Consider the following 15,895-nt stretch of genomic DNA (forward strand, 5'->3'; position numbering starts at 1 on the left):
AGTGGTAGAGCGCTAGCCTTGAGCTGAAGAGCTGAGGAACAGCTGAGGAACCCAGGCCCAGAGTTCAGGCCCCATGACCAGAAAAAAAAAAAGATAAAAATTGTAAAATGACATAGTGTCATGTTAAAAAGAAAAACAAGAGATCATTTATGATCATACTTCCTCTTTTCATTTGACTTTGAGTTATTTTTATGAGAATTGATCTGTCTAGGTGTACAAGTAGCCTGCAAAAAGTCTATGTACTTTTTTTTTTTTTGGCCAGTCCTGGAACTTGAACTAAGGGCCTGGGCACTGTCCCTGAGCTTCTTTTGCTCAAGGTTAGCACTCTACCACTTGAGCCACAGCACCATTTCTGGCTTTTTCTGCTTATGTGGTACTTAGGAATCCAACCCAGGACTTCATACCTGCTAGGCAAGCACTCTACCACTAAACCACATTCCCAGTCTTCTATGTGCTTTTTTTTTTTTGCTGCTGGTCCTGGGGTTTGAGCTCAGGGTCCAGGCAGGTGCTATTCCTAGGCAGGTGCTATTCCTGAGCTTTATCTGCTCACGGCTAACACTCTACTGTTTGAGCCACAGCTCCACTTCCAGCTTTTTGGGTGGTTAATTGGAGATAGAATCTCACCAATTTTCCTGCCCTGGCTGGCTTCAAACTTCAATCCTCAGATCTCAGCCTTCTGAGTAACTAGGAGCCACTGGTGCCTGGCTCTGTGTGACTTTGAGGAGAGGACAGAAGAAGGTGGGGGGGATTCATTACTAGGATTTAGCTTGAGAGCTGAGGCCGAACAATGCCAGACTGAGGGAATTTTCAATATGCATTATTTATAGCTATATAGCCAGATCTCCTTGGAGCTGAGCTTGTCAGAAGAGTGGCAGTCAAGACAATGAAGTGAAAATAAATGTCCCCTTGCTTTTCTCTTTTCTAAAATTCTTTTGCTTTTCCTGAGCAGCGGCTTTTCTGAGCCTGGGCTGGGCTGCAGATTCTTAATGTGAGTGAGGTCAAGGGCAGGTCTTACCTTAGCTTCTGATCTTGTTGGCTCTGTTGACTGAGGACTGTGGCCTCCAAAAGCCACGTGAGTCCTTTTGTTTGTAATTGTACCAAGTTCTCCTTTTCCCCCCAAGCCTTCGTAATCTTGGGTGTAACTACAAACATGCACAGCCAGGCATTGGAGGGGAAGTCTAATGAAAACAAATCTCCTGTCAAGCCAGAAGATTTCTCTATGAAGATAGCAGAGGAAGAAATTTGTTTTATTATTGAATAAATTTTCAACTACAATGCAGTGACAGACAGCCTTTCCACACAGGCAAATAATGACATAAGTTCCCAAGCCAGAGGGCCTGATGAAACTATTTGTTACCCAGTTCCCCCCAGCCTCACCTGGAAAATGAGGTCACCATCTGTGTGAGCTAATTGGCTTTATCCAAAAGGAAAGTTCTCCTGTCTTTAGGACAGAGTGGTATTTCAGCTCAAAGCTTTGGCCCTCTCACAGAAGCTGGGAGGTCCTGCCTGCCTGCCCTCAGGCATTTTGATCCTTGAAAAAGACATCCTGAGGGCTCAGTGGTAGAGTGCTTGTCTTGCATGCATGAGACACTGTGTTCGATTCCTCAGCACCACATAAGCAGAAAAAGTCGGAAGTGGCTCTGTGGTTCAAGTGGTAGAGTGCTAGCCTTGAGCTGAAGAGCTGAGGGACAGCGCCCAGGCCCAGAGTTCAGGCCCCACGACCGGACCAAAAAAAAAAAACAACAACAAAAAAGAAAAAGACATCCTGAGTTCCTACGCTGCCAAGAGGCTTAATTAGCTTTTACACACATGCATATGCACATGCGCACGCACGCATGTAAGTGCGCGCATGCGTGCCCCATTTTTTTTTTCAGTGCTGGGGCATAGTCCCAGGATCTTATACGTGCTAGACAAGGTCCACTGAGATACACCTCTAGCTTTGTAAGTGCCTTTGTTTAAAACTGTATTTGATTTTACAGACTTTTGTAAAGCTCAGGATCTCTACCTCCTATGTGGGACTTGCCCATCTTTGTCTGTCTTGAGACCATAGGCATGTACTGAGCAATTGCACCATTCCTGGTAGACTTCTGGTGTGGTTATAGGTCTCACTAACTCTCTCCTGAATAGATGAAGTCAAGTTTATCTGAGCAGGACAGAGTCTAGAAGGAATATGTATGCAAAGGATGTCTGAGGTAGAGATTGTTGCTACCATTTTGGTTCTCAAGACAATGAGTCTCTTGGTATTCTATCTCACCCCCTTACCCCTCTTTCCTGTCCTGGGGCATGAACTCTGGGTTTTGGTGCTGTCCTTGGACTTCTTTTGCTCGAAGCTAGCGCACTTGAGCCACAGCGCCACTTCTGGTTTTTTCTGTGATTAACTGCAGGTAAGAATCTCATAGACTTCCCTGCTGGGTTTGTCTTCAAAAAGCAATCCTCAGATCTCAACCTCCTGAGTAGCTAGGATTATTGGTATGAGTCACTAGCATCCGGTGCATTCTCATTTTATTAATTTTGTTTTTGGACAGTTTGAAAGACATAAGGACTTCTTGTCATGATCATTCTCAGACTTTAATTAGGTAGTCATTATTCATCTAGGTATTTAGTGAGTAGTTCTCAGCATCTCATTGTGTTTCAGGCCTTAAAGAGGATCAGAAGGATATAGGGCTCTAATCTCTAGGAATTGACACCATCCCAGAGAGACACGTGGCGCCATGTTAAGGCAGCATGACACGGGGCGCTGGGCTGCCTACATAGTCAGCCCCACAGGAGTTCAGAGCGCGATGGAGTGGCTGGCCTTGTGTGTGGACTAAGCTTCCTGGAGGTTCTGACATAGCAAACAGGAACAGAAGAGCAGATAGACAGCAAAGCAAGCTAAGCTTCCAGAAGAACAGGTAGTATGAAGCTTCCTTAAAGTTATGTGCCTCAGTGAGGACCACTGGCCACAGTGAGGACCGTCTGCCTGACATGGAAGCCAGCGAGCCAGCGCACCCAGAGAGCACTTCAGAAACCTAGAACTCACACTCACACATGCACATACACACCCCATGGAATATAACATTATTCAGCCAGTTAGAAGAATGATGGCATCTGTAAGAAAATGGATGCAGTTGGAGACCACCATTTTAAATGAATTAAGCCAAGCTCAAAAAGCCAAATATAGCCAGGTGCTGGTGGCTCATGCCTGTAATCCTAGCTACTCAGGAGGCTGAGATCTGAGGATCATGGTTCAAAGCCAGCCCAGGCAGGAAAGACCGTGAGACTCCTGTCTCCAATAAACTCCTAGAAAACCGGAAGTGGTGCTGTAGCTCAAGTGGTGGAGCGCTCGCCTTGAGCTAAAGAGCTGAGGGACAGCGCCCAGGCCCAGAGTTCAAGCCCCATACCAACAACAACAACAACAAAAAAAACCCCAAATATCGCGTTTTAACTAATATGGAATCTGGGCCTAAAACGGTGGTGGTGGTGGTGATGATGATGATAGAATATGAATGTAAAAGGGGATCATGTTGGGAGTGCCATCCAGTAGCAGGAACAAAGAAAGGATACTGAGAGGTGAAGAGGATCGAAGTATGTTGTATAAACGTAGACTATACATATATACATGTGTGATACATACACATATATAAACACAGCATAATGCTATGTCCTGGTGGCTCAAGCCTGTAATCCTAGCTATAAGCTCCAGCCCAGAAAAACTACATAGACTCAGTCACATACAGAAAAGGAGTTTATTTACCAGCTGAGACTAACAAGGCCACCTCTCCCACGAGAGAGGAAGAAATGGCATCTATCCTTTGTTCAGGGTGAAATTTATAGTCAGGGGCTAGAGGTGGGAAGTAAAGGAAGTCCTTTACTAAGGATGGCACGTAGCTGGGTGAGTTTTCTGATGTAACAGTCACAGTTAGGCAGCATGTCATGATACAGCTGGGGGTTAGGGGTAAAACAGGGCTCTGGGAAGTGAAGTGGGAGGAGCGGCCAGGGCTGAAGGCCAGCGGCAGTTAGGCCTAGCCAGATCAACTGCTTTTGTGGGAGGGGCTGAGGACCTGAGATGGAGGGCATGCTAACACTAGCTACTCAGGAAGCTGAGATCTGAGGATTGAGGTTCAAAGCCAACCTGGGCAGAAAAGTCCATGTGGGATTTAGCTACGATTCAAAAACCGGAAGTGGGCTGGGAATGTGGCTTAGTGGTAAAGTGCTTGCCTAGCATGCACGAAGCTCTGGGTTCCATTCCTCAGTATTACATAGCAGATAAAGCCTGAAATGGCAATGTGACTCAAGTGGTAGAGCACTAGCCTTGAGCAAAAGAAGCTCAGGGATGTGCTCAAGCCCGGTGTTCAAGCCCCAGGACTGGCACACACTCACACACACACACACACACAACACAAAAAAAAATCAAAATGGCACTATGGCTCAAGTGGTAGAGTGCTAGCCTTGAGCACAAAGAAGCTCAAGGACAGAGCTCAGGCCCTGAGTTCAAGCCCTACAACTGGGGCGTGCGGGGAGGGGAGGAAGACAGCATAATGAAACTCACAGACACTAAAAAATCTAGGAGATGTGGGAGGGTTTAGGGATATAATGGGAGGGGCAAGCTTGTTTCAAGTACACTGTTCACATCTATGGAGTTATTCCAACAACTCCCCCCTTCTTCCGCCCCCCCCCACCTTGCATTGTTAATGCTAGTTGTAACAACTCCAATAACAACAACAATAGAAGTCCTGGAAGGCACATGGGCTGTGGATCCCCATATTCTCCCTAAGCTAATGTTTGGGAAGCCATGGAGTGGAAGGCTTTCCTTGAACTCTGAGGCTCTTGAACTAGATAATTGTATATTAGTTTCCTAGAGTCCATAACTGGGTACTTGTATGTGAATGATTTGGTGCTTAGGCCTCCAAGAAGTAGGCAGACCAGCAGGGAGTTCAGGTTATCATTGTTACCAAGGTAGATTGCTCTAGGCATCAGTGGCTTACACCTATAAACTTAGTTACTCAGGAGATTGATATCTGAGGATCAATGTTAGAAACCAGCCTGAGCAGGAAAATCCTTGAGATTTTTTTTTTTTTTTTTTGGTCGTAGGTCTTGAACTCTGGGCCTGGGCGCTGTCCTCAGCTCTTCAGCTCAGGACTAGAGCTCTACCAATTGAGCCACAGCCCACTTCCTGTTTTCTGTTTTCTGGTGGTTAATTGGAGATAAGAATCTCACGGACTTTCTTGCCCAGGCTGCCTTTGATTCATGATCCTCAGATCTCAGCCACCTGAGTAGCTAGGATTACAGGTGTGAGCCACCAGCACCAGCTGAGATTCTTTTTTTTGGAGGGGGGGCCGGGGGGGGGTGTGGTCGTGGGCCTGAACTCTGGGCCTGGGCACTGTCCCTCAGCTCTTCAGCTCAAGGCTAGCACTCTACCACTTGAGTCACATCGCCACTTCCAGCTTTTTTCTTTTTGCTCATGTGGTGCTGAGGAATCGAACCCAGGGCCTCATGCGTGCAAGGCAAGCGCTCTACCACTGAGCCACCAGCTGAGATTCTTTTCTCTGATTAACCACCAAAAAACTGGAAGTGGAGCTGTGGCTCAGGTGTTAGAGTGTTATAACCTTGAGTGAAAGTAAGGAACAGTGGCCAGGCCTTGAGTTCAAACCCCAGGAATGGCACAAAAATAAATAAATAGATAGAGATATTGCCCTTGTTGTTTTTTTAGAAATCTTGTCTGACACAATGTTGAAAGGAAACTTCCTAGGCTTAGGAAGACTGCGTCTGTCTGAAAGGAATGTGGCTTCAGGAAAGCACCGAGGGCTCTCCACTGGCCCATTTGTCCACTCCATCAGTACAGCAAGGAACACACTTTGGGAGCAAGTTGGTATACCCTGAGGTCCTGGCTGAAGCAGAGGGATTGTCAGAAGGACAGGAGAAAGAATGTCAGTCATAGGTCAGAGAGGCAATGATGACTCGGTGCAACCGAGGATTCAATCTTTCCTCTGACTAGAATGGTCTTCTAGCACACCTTCCCTACCTTAAACCTTCTAGAAGCATGATGTCCTGGTAGAATGTGGGTACTAGGGCTAGACATTCTGGGTTCCAAATTCTGGTGATAGCACTTCATAACGCCCTATGTAAATTATATAAGGTGGGAGTCATACCTGCTTTGCAGAGTTGTGAGAATTTGAAGTTCTTGGCCCCTAGTGCATTCACCTGTGTATCATTTGTGTAGAACGCAGAAAGTTTTGAAGGACAGAGATTGATGAGGAGCAGAAGGGCAGAGAGGAGAGGAGCGCAGAACTACCACCAAAAACTGTAAAAGGCTCATTTTAATGCAAGATAGGAAGGTCTGTTTCACATGAGAGCAGGTGCTAAAATGTAAGCTCCTTGCTATTGAAAACCTAAGATTTGGATTGGAATGTCGGTTTTTGTTGTTGTTATTTTGTTTTGTTTTTTGGTCCTGGGGCCTGAACTCTGGACCTGGGCACTGTCCCTCAGCTCTTCAGCTCAAGGCCAGCACTCTACCACGTGAGCCACAGCACCACTTCCAGCTTTTTCTGCTTATGTGGTGCTGAGGAATTGAACCCAGGGCCTTATCCATGAGGAGGCAAGCACTCTACCACTGAGCCACCTTCCCAGCCCCTGGCATGTTTTAAGTGATAGCCAGCAAGTACAAAGCCCAGGGTGCAAACCAAAGGAACAAAAACCCTCACATTCAGATTACAGAATTTTCTTAAGATGGAATAAAGATAAAGCCAGATTAGTGATTCTTAACTTTGAGAGGGTGACTCATAGCTATAATCCTAGCTCTTCAGGAAGCTGAGATCTTATAATGGAGTTTGAAGCAAGCCTGGGCAGAAAAAAGTCCTGTAGACTCTATCTCCAGTTAACCAGTAAAATGCAAGACTGCAGCATAGTATAAGTGGTAGAGTGCCAGCTATGAGCAAGAAAGCTGAGTGAGTATGAAACCAAGAAGTTCAGGCCCCAGTATCAGCACCTCCCCCCACCCACACCCACACAAAATAGTAACTGTGTAAGTCACAGATGCCACTGAAAATCTGATCAAAGTTAGAGATCCTCTTCCCTAGAAAAATGGCCCAAAGCATAACATTTTGCAAAAAAGTTTAGGAACTTCATGGATCCTGGGTAACAGTCATCTGAAAAGTCTTTTAGCCGGGTGCCAGTGGCTCATGCCTGTAATCCTAGCTACTCAGGAGGCTGAGATCTGAGGATCACGGTTCAAAGCCAGCCCTGGCAGCAAAGTCCATGAGACTCCTATCTCCAATAAACCACTTGAAAACCTGAAGTGGCGCTGTGGCTCAAGCAGTAGAGCGCTTGCCTTGAACTGAAGAGTACAGGGACAGCGCCCAAGCCCAGAGTTCAATCCCGACGACCAACAACAACAACAAAAAGTCTTTTAGTATCTTCTAGCAGGCTATGTTCAGCTTCCTGTTTTAGTAATGTTGGAAGTGAGGGAGCAAGCACTGCTGCCTTCTTCTGAACTCTAGAATATATAGCTTGGGCTGGGAAGGTGGCTCAGTGGTAGAGTGCTTGCCTTGCATGCATGAGGCCCTGGGTTTGATTCCTCAGCACCACATAAGCAGAAAAAGCCAGAAGTGGCACTGTGGCTCAAGTGGTAGAGTGCTAGCCTTGAGCTGAAGAGCTGAGGGACAGCGCCCAGGCCCAGAGCTCAGGCCCCATGACTGGCAAAAAGAATATATAGCTCATCTGCACACCTGGTTACATCTAAAAGCTTGGTGTCTTTTTTGCCACATATTAAATGTTCTACATGGTTTTGATAAGTCTGTGAAGAAATTAATCGGATTTTTGTGGGTTTCTGTTTTTTGAGGTCGGGTCTCACTATGTAGCCCAGGCTGACCTTGCTCCTAATCCACTTACCTGAGCCTCCTGAGTGCTGGGATTTCAGCATTTGCCACCAAGCTCTTGAGCTGAACCTTAAGGCAAAGCATATGTATGATACAAGAAGGAGAAGGGGGCAGAGGAAAAAAAGTAAATGAAGGTTTAGAAAACAAAGCCCAACATAGAATGACCAAAAGTAGAGAGGGCTAATCAAGGCTTGAGAAAAGGTGGACTTTGGGAGCCTGCACTCCAGCCCCTTATCCAGGGCTGAGTGAGCCCAGGTGAGCTTCTAAAGGGAAGACTGTATGGGAGCCCTCACCCCCAGTTCCCCACCCTAGTATCTTGTGCCAGAAGAAAAATCATTGATAATCATGGTAGCCACAGCCATGGCCAGAGGATCCTCCAATTTGACTGAAACCTCTTTTTCCTTGTGAACTTAAATCTCAGTTTATTAGGTAACCACTCATTCCATTTACCCTCAGTAATGAGCTATTAAATGAATTATGTTAAGGGCTTTTTCTCTTAAAGTATCATTATTCAAAGAATAGTTGATTGCTGTCACAATCCCCAGAAGAAAAGATCCTGACCAAGAATGGAAGGATTTCTCCATGGGTAAATTGAAGTGACATCTCTCAGGGGTGACCTGGTCCTTCTAGTTTGTCTGAGCAAGAATAATTTGCTTGATATCTTCCAGAATTCCTTCTCTCCCAGACCCATCCACTCTCACCAGGCCACAAAGGTAGCCCTGGAACTTGGGCGGGACTTTAGCAGGCTCTGCAGGCTCTGCAGGACCTCGGGCAGCCCCTGGCCAGTGAGGGCACTGCAGCCCCGAAGCTCCCAGCAGTGATCTGGGAACCTCTCCAGGCCAAGCCTGCTTCTGATCTCAAGCAGTGGAAGAGCACCAGGCGACTCCTGCTTGTTGGCCAGCACCAAGAAAGGAACCCGGGCCACATTGGGGTCCTCTAGGACTTCAGTGAGCTCAGCCACTGCCTCAGGCAAACGGGATTCATCAGTACTGTCCAGCACGTACACAAGGATATCTGTACCTTCCAGGTAGTCCTTCCAGGTGGCCCTAAGCTGGGTCTGTCCTCCCACATCCCACAGAATCAATGACATGTGACCAGGAGTTTCAAGAGGCTCCACGTTGAAACCAATAGTGGGCAGGGTCTCTACCAGCTGATGGCCTTTCAGCTTGTACAGGATTGTGGTCTTGCCTGCTGAGTCAAGGCCCATCATCACCACCTGGGCTTCTGCCTTGTGACCTCTGGAATTCACAGAGCCCATGGTGGCCACAGCGCAATGCTAAGGAGAGAAAGTCCAGGGCACACATAAACAGCCAGGGCTAGCCTTTTCCGAAAGAACACAAAGCCCTGTGCAGGCAAATGGAAGAGCTTCTGTTCCAAAACAGTGCAAGTCTTTACATTTGCAAAACCAGGCCTGGGCTCTGACAGGTCCAGGAAGTGAAGGAGTGTGAGTCACCACCAGCTGACCGATCTTGATCTCAGGGACCCGCCTCAGAGAAGAGTGCCCGATCTCCTAAAACACACAGAACGGGGGCTTGTTCCTTCATTTTGCAAAGAGCAAAATGAAGCTGCCGTTACAGATTTTTTCACAGAAATGGCACAAAGGTATCTTCAATTCTTTCTTGTTTGTGGCCTCTGATCTCTGTTTTGCCTTCTAGAAAGCTAAACCCAGAAGTAGCAGCTACATGGAGTTCCATGTAAAGTAATGAGCTGGGTCAGCTGGACTCTGGTGGTTCATGCCCACAATCCTAATCAGGAAACTGAGATCTAAGGATCACAGTTCGAAGCCAGCCTGAGCAGAAAACTTCATATTATCTCCAATAAGTTACTCCTGCTCCCTTAAAAAAAAAAAAAAAAAAGATGGCCGGGCGCTGGTGGCTCTCACCTGTAATCCTAGCTACTGAGGAGGCTGAGATCTGAGGATCATGGTTCAAAGCCAGCCCAGGCAGAAAAGTCCGTGAGACTTTTATCTCCAATAAACCCCTTAAAAACTGGAAGTGGCGCTGTGGCTCAAGTGGCAGAGCATTTGCCTTGAGCTGAAGAGCTGAGGGACAGGGCCCAAGCCTAGAGTTCAAGCCCCACAACCGACCAAAAAAAAAAAAAGATGGAAGTAGAACTGTGGCTCAAGCTGTAGAGTACTAGGTTTGAGCAAAAGAAGCGCAGGGACAGCACCCTGACATCAGTTCAAGCCCAGGATGCGCACATACCACATACAAGCAGCCAAGAAGCAAGAAGCCAGATTGGCTCATGTTGCTTCTCCTTAGATCATCCTCAGGAGCAGCATGCCTGGCTGTCCATAGTGTCTGATTGGGGGAAAATGTGTGAGTCACAGCCAAGGATTTGCCCCCCACTTCTTATTGAGGCCAGTGGCCTCCAGAACAGTCTATGAGTTTTTAAAGAACTTCAACTTTTAAAACATAACACCATCCCCAGTTTAGGACAGAAAAAGGGGCATCTTACCTCTTGGAGTGTGTTATCAGCTGTTCTTGGCGCAAAGGATCAAGTTCATATAGGGCAGAAGAGTAAAACATTAATATTATGAGAGAGAGAGAGAGAGAGAGAGAGAGAGTGTATGTAGCAGGACAGTCCTCCTCCAGAACTCTCTGCCATCTGGCTTTCTGTTTATCGGGCACATCCTAGAGACAAGAGATGAAGGAAGTACTGTGGCTGTTGCAATTTCTCCTTTTTTCTGCTTCCTTTTTCCAGGTGGTTGTGGGGGTGGGACATCTTCCTCCTGAGGACATGTCGCAGAGATGTCCCCATCAGCTCTTGGTGAAGCCAGGCCCAGCACCCACTCCTGCCCTGCATGCCTGAAGAAGAGCATGCAAGCTGTGCCAGCTGCAGCTGCTCTCTTTTGCTCTTCCTTGTGCCTCCCTCCAGTAGCGAGTCGCTAGCACATGCATCAGTGCTTTGTTTACTTGGAACCAAAGCAACTCGCCAGAATCAAGATGGAGTTACTTTTGCCAAGTCCTAACCAGAAATAGATAGATAGGCAAATAGATAGATAGATAGATAGATACATACATACATACATATATACATACATGCATGCATGCATAAAATAATAAGGGTATCTCATGCATGTAGGTCTGTTAAGAATTATTCAGTGGAATAATTATTATAATAATTAAAATAAATATTCTACTGGAATCATACCTAACATACAAAATACTTCTGCCCAGGAACTGTCTGTTTAATATTGTTTCAAAACATGTTTATGCAATCTTCATTTTTCTCTTTAGAAACTTTCTCTTGGACTGAGGGCATGGCTCAAAATGGTAGGGCTCTCATCTAAAGTGTAAGGTCCTGAGTTCAAACCCCCAGCATCACCACCACCAATACACACACACACACACACACACACACACACACACACACACACCCCACCACCACCACCACCACCAAACCACAAAAACTTCCTCTTGAGCCAGCCATAGTGGTAAATTACAGCCATAGTGCTGTAATTTAAGCATTTAGGAGGCAGAGGCAGGGGGATTGCAAGCTTGAGGCCAGCCTAGTCTACATAGCAAGATCCTGTCTCAAGAACCACAGCCACTGCTGCTTCAACCTTCTTGAGTAAGTACAGTTTACTGTGGCACACCCATTCCCATTGCAGTGCTCTGCTGTTCCCAAACACCATCATTAGACTTTGGAGCATCTGTCTGGCTGTTATTTAGGTTGATAGAGCTGTATATGCTTTAAAACATTGCCTCAGTATGATTAACACACTGCAGAGAATTGATAATGTATGTTGAGGTAAAACATAAAAATTAGAAATTGTATTAGTGTGATGGAACTGTGAACTATTAAAGGTATTGTTTAATTTTCTTGGTTTTTCCTTGTTGGTTGTGGAGCTTGAACTCTGATCCTGGGCGCTGTCCCTCAGCTCTTCAGCTAGCACTCTACCACTTGAGCCACAGCGCCACTTCTGGTTTTCTGAGTGGCTTATTGGAGATGAGTTTCATGGACTTTCCTGCCTGGACTGGCTTTGAACCACAATCCTCAGATCTCAGCCTCCTGAGTAGCTAGGATTACAGGTGTGAGCCACCAGTGGCCCAGCTGTATATTTACTTTTTATGACAGTACTGGGACTTGAATTCAGGGCCTTGAGCTCTCTGTTTTTTCACTCAAGACTAGGGCATGACAACTGGAGCAGTATTTTTATTTCAGCTTTTTGCTGGTTATTTGGAGGTAAGATTCTCTTGGATTTGTTTGAAGGAACTGGCTTCTAACCTTGATCCTCATACCTCAGTCTCTTGAATAGCTAGGATTACAGGTATGAGCTGCTGGCACCCAGTGCATTCTATTTTCTTCAGATATTATTTTTCATTGGAAAAACCAGCCAGGCACTGGTGGGCTCATGGGCACCTGCTAAATTGTCATGGGAGTTGAAGGATGGTCCTACTAGAAAGCTGAGGCTTCCCTGGTGTAAAGGATCTTTCCAGAGGGAAGTGTAGGAGCCAGAGGAGTAGTGTTACTTTGATTCTGACCAAACTTGTACCCCAAGACCCTGGCCTGAGTTACTGTGTAGCCTGAGGCCTCACCCCTTCAGCTCAGCCAGGAGAGAGCTTTTCATCACACGCTCCTATGCCCGGCCTTTCTCCTGGGAGGCAATGTGGAGCAGAGAATAGCTAGCCTTTGACTTTGACTACCCAGGGCCACATTTGGCTTCCACTGCTTATTTGCTGGGTCACTTCAGGCATGATCCTGAATGTCTTGAAGCCTCACTTGCTTTATAAAATGGAGTTGTTGACTGTAATAATGAATGATTATGAGAGTATTACTAAGTTAAAATGTGTCAAGTTCTTTTTTTTTTTTTTGGCCAGTCCTGGAACTTGAACTCAGGCCTGGACACTGTCTTTGAACTTCTTTTGCTCAAGGCTAGCACTCTACCACTTGAGCCACAGTGCCACTTCCAGCTTTTTCTGTTTATGTGGTACTGAGGAATTGAACCCAGGGCTTCATGCATACTAAACAAGCACTCTACCATTAAGCCACATTCCCAGCTCCCAGTGTGTCAAATTCTTAGCCCAAGATCTGGCTCCTAGTCCCAGGTCCATGTAGCAGGAAGGAAGAGGGCCATCAAATGTCATGATGGGTGGTGATGGCTCATGACTCTAATCCTAGTGACTCAGGAGGCTGATATCTGAGGATCCTGGTTCAATACCAGCTTCAACAGGAAAGTCTGTGAAACTCTTTTTTTTTTTTTTTTTTTGTCGGTCGTGGGGCTTGAACTCTGGGCCTGGGCGCTGTCCCTCAGCTCTTCAGCTCAAGGCGAGCGCTCTACCACTTGAGCTACAGCGCCACTTCCGGTTTTCTGGTGGTTTATTGGAGATAGGAGTCTCACGCTCTTTCCTGCCCAGGCTGGCTTTGAACCGCGATCCTCAGATCTCAGCCTCCTGAATAGCTAGGATTACAGGCGTGAGCCACCAGCGCCCGGCTCTGTGAAACTCTTATCTCCAGTAAACTACTTGGAAAAGCCAGAGTAGTGCTGTGGCTCAAAGTGGCAGAGCAGTAGCCTTAAGCAAAAGCACTCAGGGCCAACACCCAAACCCCAAGTTCAAGCCCACAGTCAACAAAAATAAGAATGAAAAGAATAATGGCTTTGTACCAGAGAGAGTGCTGAAGAATTGGTGACAAGGTCTTGTCCAACTTCCTTTTCCTGTGTTGCCACTTTTCTATATACCTTGTGAGCTCATCTTTCTCTGATCTCTCATTTCCTCAACTTGGCAATATTCAGCTTTCCCCAAGAACTGTCTTTTAAGATTCACATTTTATTTATCTTTTCAGATAGCCCCTACAAACTTCAAAATAGGCAGCAAAGTGCATCATACATGGGGGAAGCCTTTACTCTAGGCTCTAGCATTGCAGTCATCAAGCAACATGGCTAGATCTTAGGTGTTTTCCTACAGATGGTCTGTGTACAGAGAAACAGTCCATTCATGGTTTTCCACTTAAAGGAAAGCTGCCTCTGGAGGCGGTTTTCTCTCAGAAGTTCTCAGCCATGGACTATGAATTGGTTGAGTGGGTCTGGTTTGGGGAATTATAGTTGGCAACCCTAAGAACCCCAAACTTTCCTAGTCCCTGCCACCTCTCTGGTGAGTGAATAAGGGATGTGACATGGCAGAGTGAATCAAAGTCATCTTTGGGTATTCTGGTATGAATCAATACTCCAGCGGGACCAAAAGTGGAAATTCTCCAAGAAATGTAACTCCAGCCAGGAGCTAGTGGCTCACGCCTGTAATCCTAGCTATTCTGGAGACTAAGATCTGAGGATCCTCATTTCAAGCCAGCTCAGACAGGAACGTTCGTAAGACTTTTGTCTCCAATAAACTACTCAGAAAAAGCTGGAAGAGACCTGTGGCTCTGGTGGTAGAATGCTAGCCTTAAGCCCAAGAAGCTCAAGGATAATGCCAAGGCCCTGAGTTCAAGCTCCAACACACATACACACACACACACACACACACACACACACACACACACACACACAGAAATGTAACTAGATAAGTAGCTCATTTATTTGCCAACCCAGGGGGCCCCAAGACAATTATCTGAATATGAGGTTACTGTTCACATGGAGAATAAATACATGGGAGCTTATTCACAGGTTCTTATGGTCATGGGTAGGTTTTCTCCAGGGCTTCATGAATGCTTGGCAAGCACTCTACTACTTAGCCACATTCTCAGCGACTGCCCCCCCTCCCCCCTTCCCGCCAACCACTAGTTTTGAACCACAGTCCTCAGATCTCTGCTTTGTGAAACAGCTAGGATTACAAGCATAGCCACCAGTGCCCAGCCCTCTCCTCTTCGTGTGTCTTTTAAGAATCTACTTGTGATATGTACCCTTTCTTTTTTTTAATGTTTTTTTAATGTGAAAATACTGTTTAGAGGGGTTACAGTTACATGAGCAAGGTAATGAGTACATTTCTTATCTAGCATTGTTGCCTCCTCCTTTGTTTTTCCCCTACCCTGCCCTCCCATCTCCACGACTACACTCCCCCTCCTCCCCCAATATGTGCCCTTTCATGTGCTTCCTAGGTAACAGGTTTTGTGGACTATGGCTAATATATTGTTTCATATAACAGCTAAGAATATGGAAATCTGGCTGCTCATGCATTTCTAGTACTCTGATCACAGATTGACTTTCATCGCAGAGAGTGAATCCATAGGAAGCATTCTACAGGAAATATACAGAAAATGACACATGAAGCTGCCCTTTGACTCCTCACTCCCATGCTTGTTGCCTGTGTCTGAAGAACTGGCCATCTTCCTGGTACGTCTATTTGGTTGCCCAGGTCTTGTATTCCAAGGTGGGGATCCTGCCAGAGATACAAGTTTTCTGGATGCGGTTTTGGGGGTGTGTTGTATAACCTGTACCTTTGTTGCACCCAGAACCTTCAGTTTTGCACTTGATACCTGCACTATTTTAATATGTAAAAGCCATCATGGAGAGGAATCACTGCCTTATTAGCATACTCCTTTTTTTCCTCCATTTCCTGGGCCACAGTGTCCTTAACAATCTGCAGCCCCCTCAATTCCTACTCTCTGTTGCATTTATTTAACAATCTGTCTGCCAGTGACAGCTCAGCTGTGTTCCATGGAGTGGTAATCAATGTACATATACTCTCATGTTTTGGTTTTTCATGTAAATTTATGTCAAAAATTAGATCACAGCAGTCCTACTTCTTCTCCAGTGAAAATTACTGTGCTGACTTCATAATTGGGCTACATCAAGAGGAAATATTATACTTTACTCCTCAAGTCTGCAAAAAAAAATTAGTGCTGAATGAAGGATTCTGAGAATAGAGAGTTTTCCTGTCCTTTGGAATCATTTCTGTTGCTGGATTGCCAGAGTTGAGATTTCCTGAGACAATTTATGGCTTGCTAGAACTTGCAATATGTTAGCAGGTTGTACTACCAATGATGCTTTGATTTTGCATGTTGTTTTTATTTTTATTTTTTCCCATCTAGGTCAGACCTTTTAGCTCACAGGCTCAGTTCACTCCTACTTCCTCAATATTCAGACAGGAGATGGTAGCTAAGGG

At 45.9% G+C, this 15,895-nt stretch overlaps 1 protein-coding gene across 1 annotated transcript; it reads right to left on the reverse strand.

Moving 5' to 3' along the window:
• Positions 1-8,188: 8,188 nt before the first annotated feature.
• Arl11 (ADP-ribosylation factor-like 11) lies at positions 8,189-10,441 on the reverse strand. The gene is made up of 2 exons (XM_013034825.1): positions 10,311-10,441; positions 8,189-9,363 (listed from the first exon to the last, which is right to left on the reverse strand). Exon 2 carries the CDS (start codon positions 9,109-9,111, stop codon positions 8,551-8,553), a length of 561 nt encoding a protein of 186 aa, XP_012890279.1. The 5' UTR covers positions 9,112-9,363; positions 10,311-10,441; the 3' UTR covers positions 8,189-8,550.
• Between the last annotated feature and the right edge of the window lie 5,454 nt (positions 10,442-15,895).

The sequence above is a fragment of the Dipodomys ordii genome, unplaced genomic scaffold, assembly GCF_000151885.1.
Source record: "Dipodomys ordii isolate 6190 unplaced genomic scaffold, Dord_2.0 Scaffold197, whole genome shotgun sequence".
Taxonomy (NCBI): Eukaryota; Metazoa; Chordata; class Mammalia; order Rodentia; family Heteromyidae; genus Dipodomys; species Dipodomys ordii.

Coding starts and splice junctions, on each gene's coding strand:
- Arl11 (XM_013034825.1), bottom strand. CDS start 9,111: ATGGGCTCTGTGAATTCCAGAGGTCACAAGGCAGAAGCCCAGGTGGTG.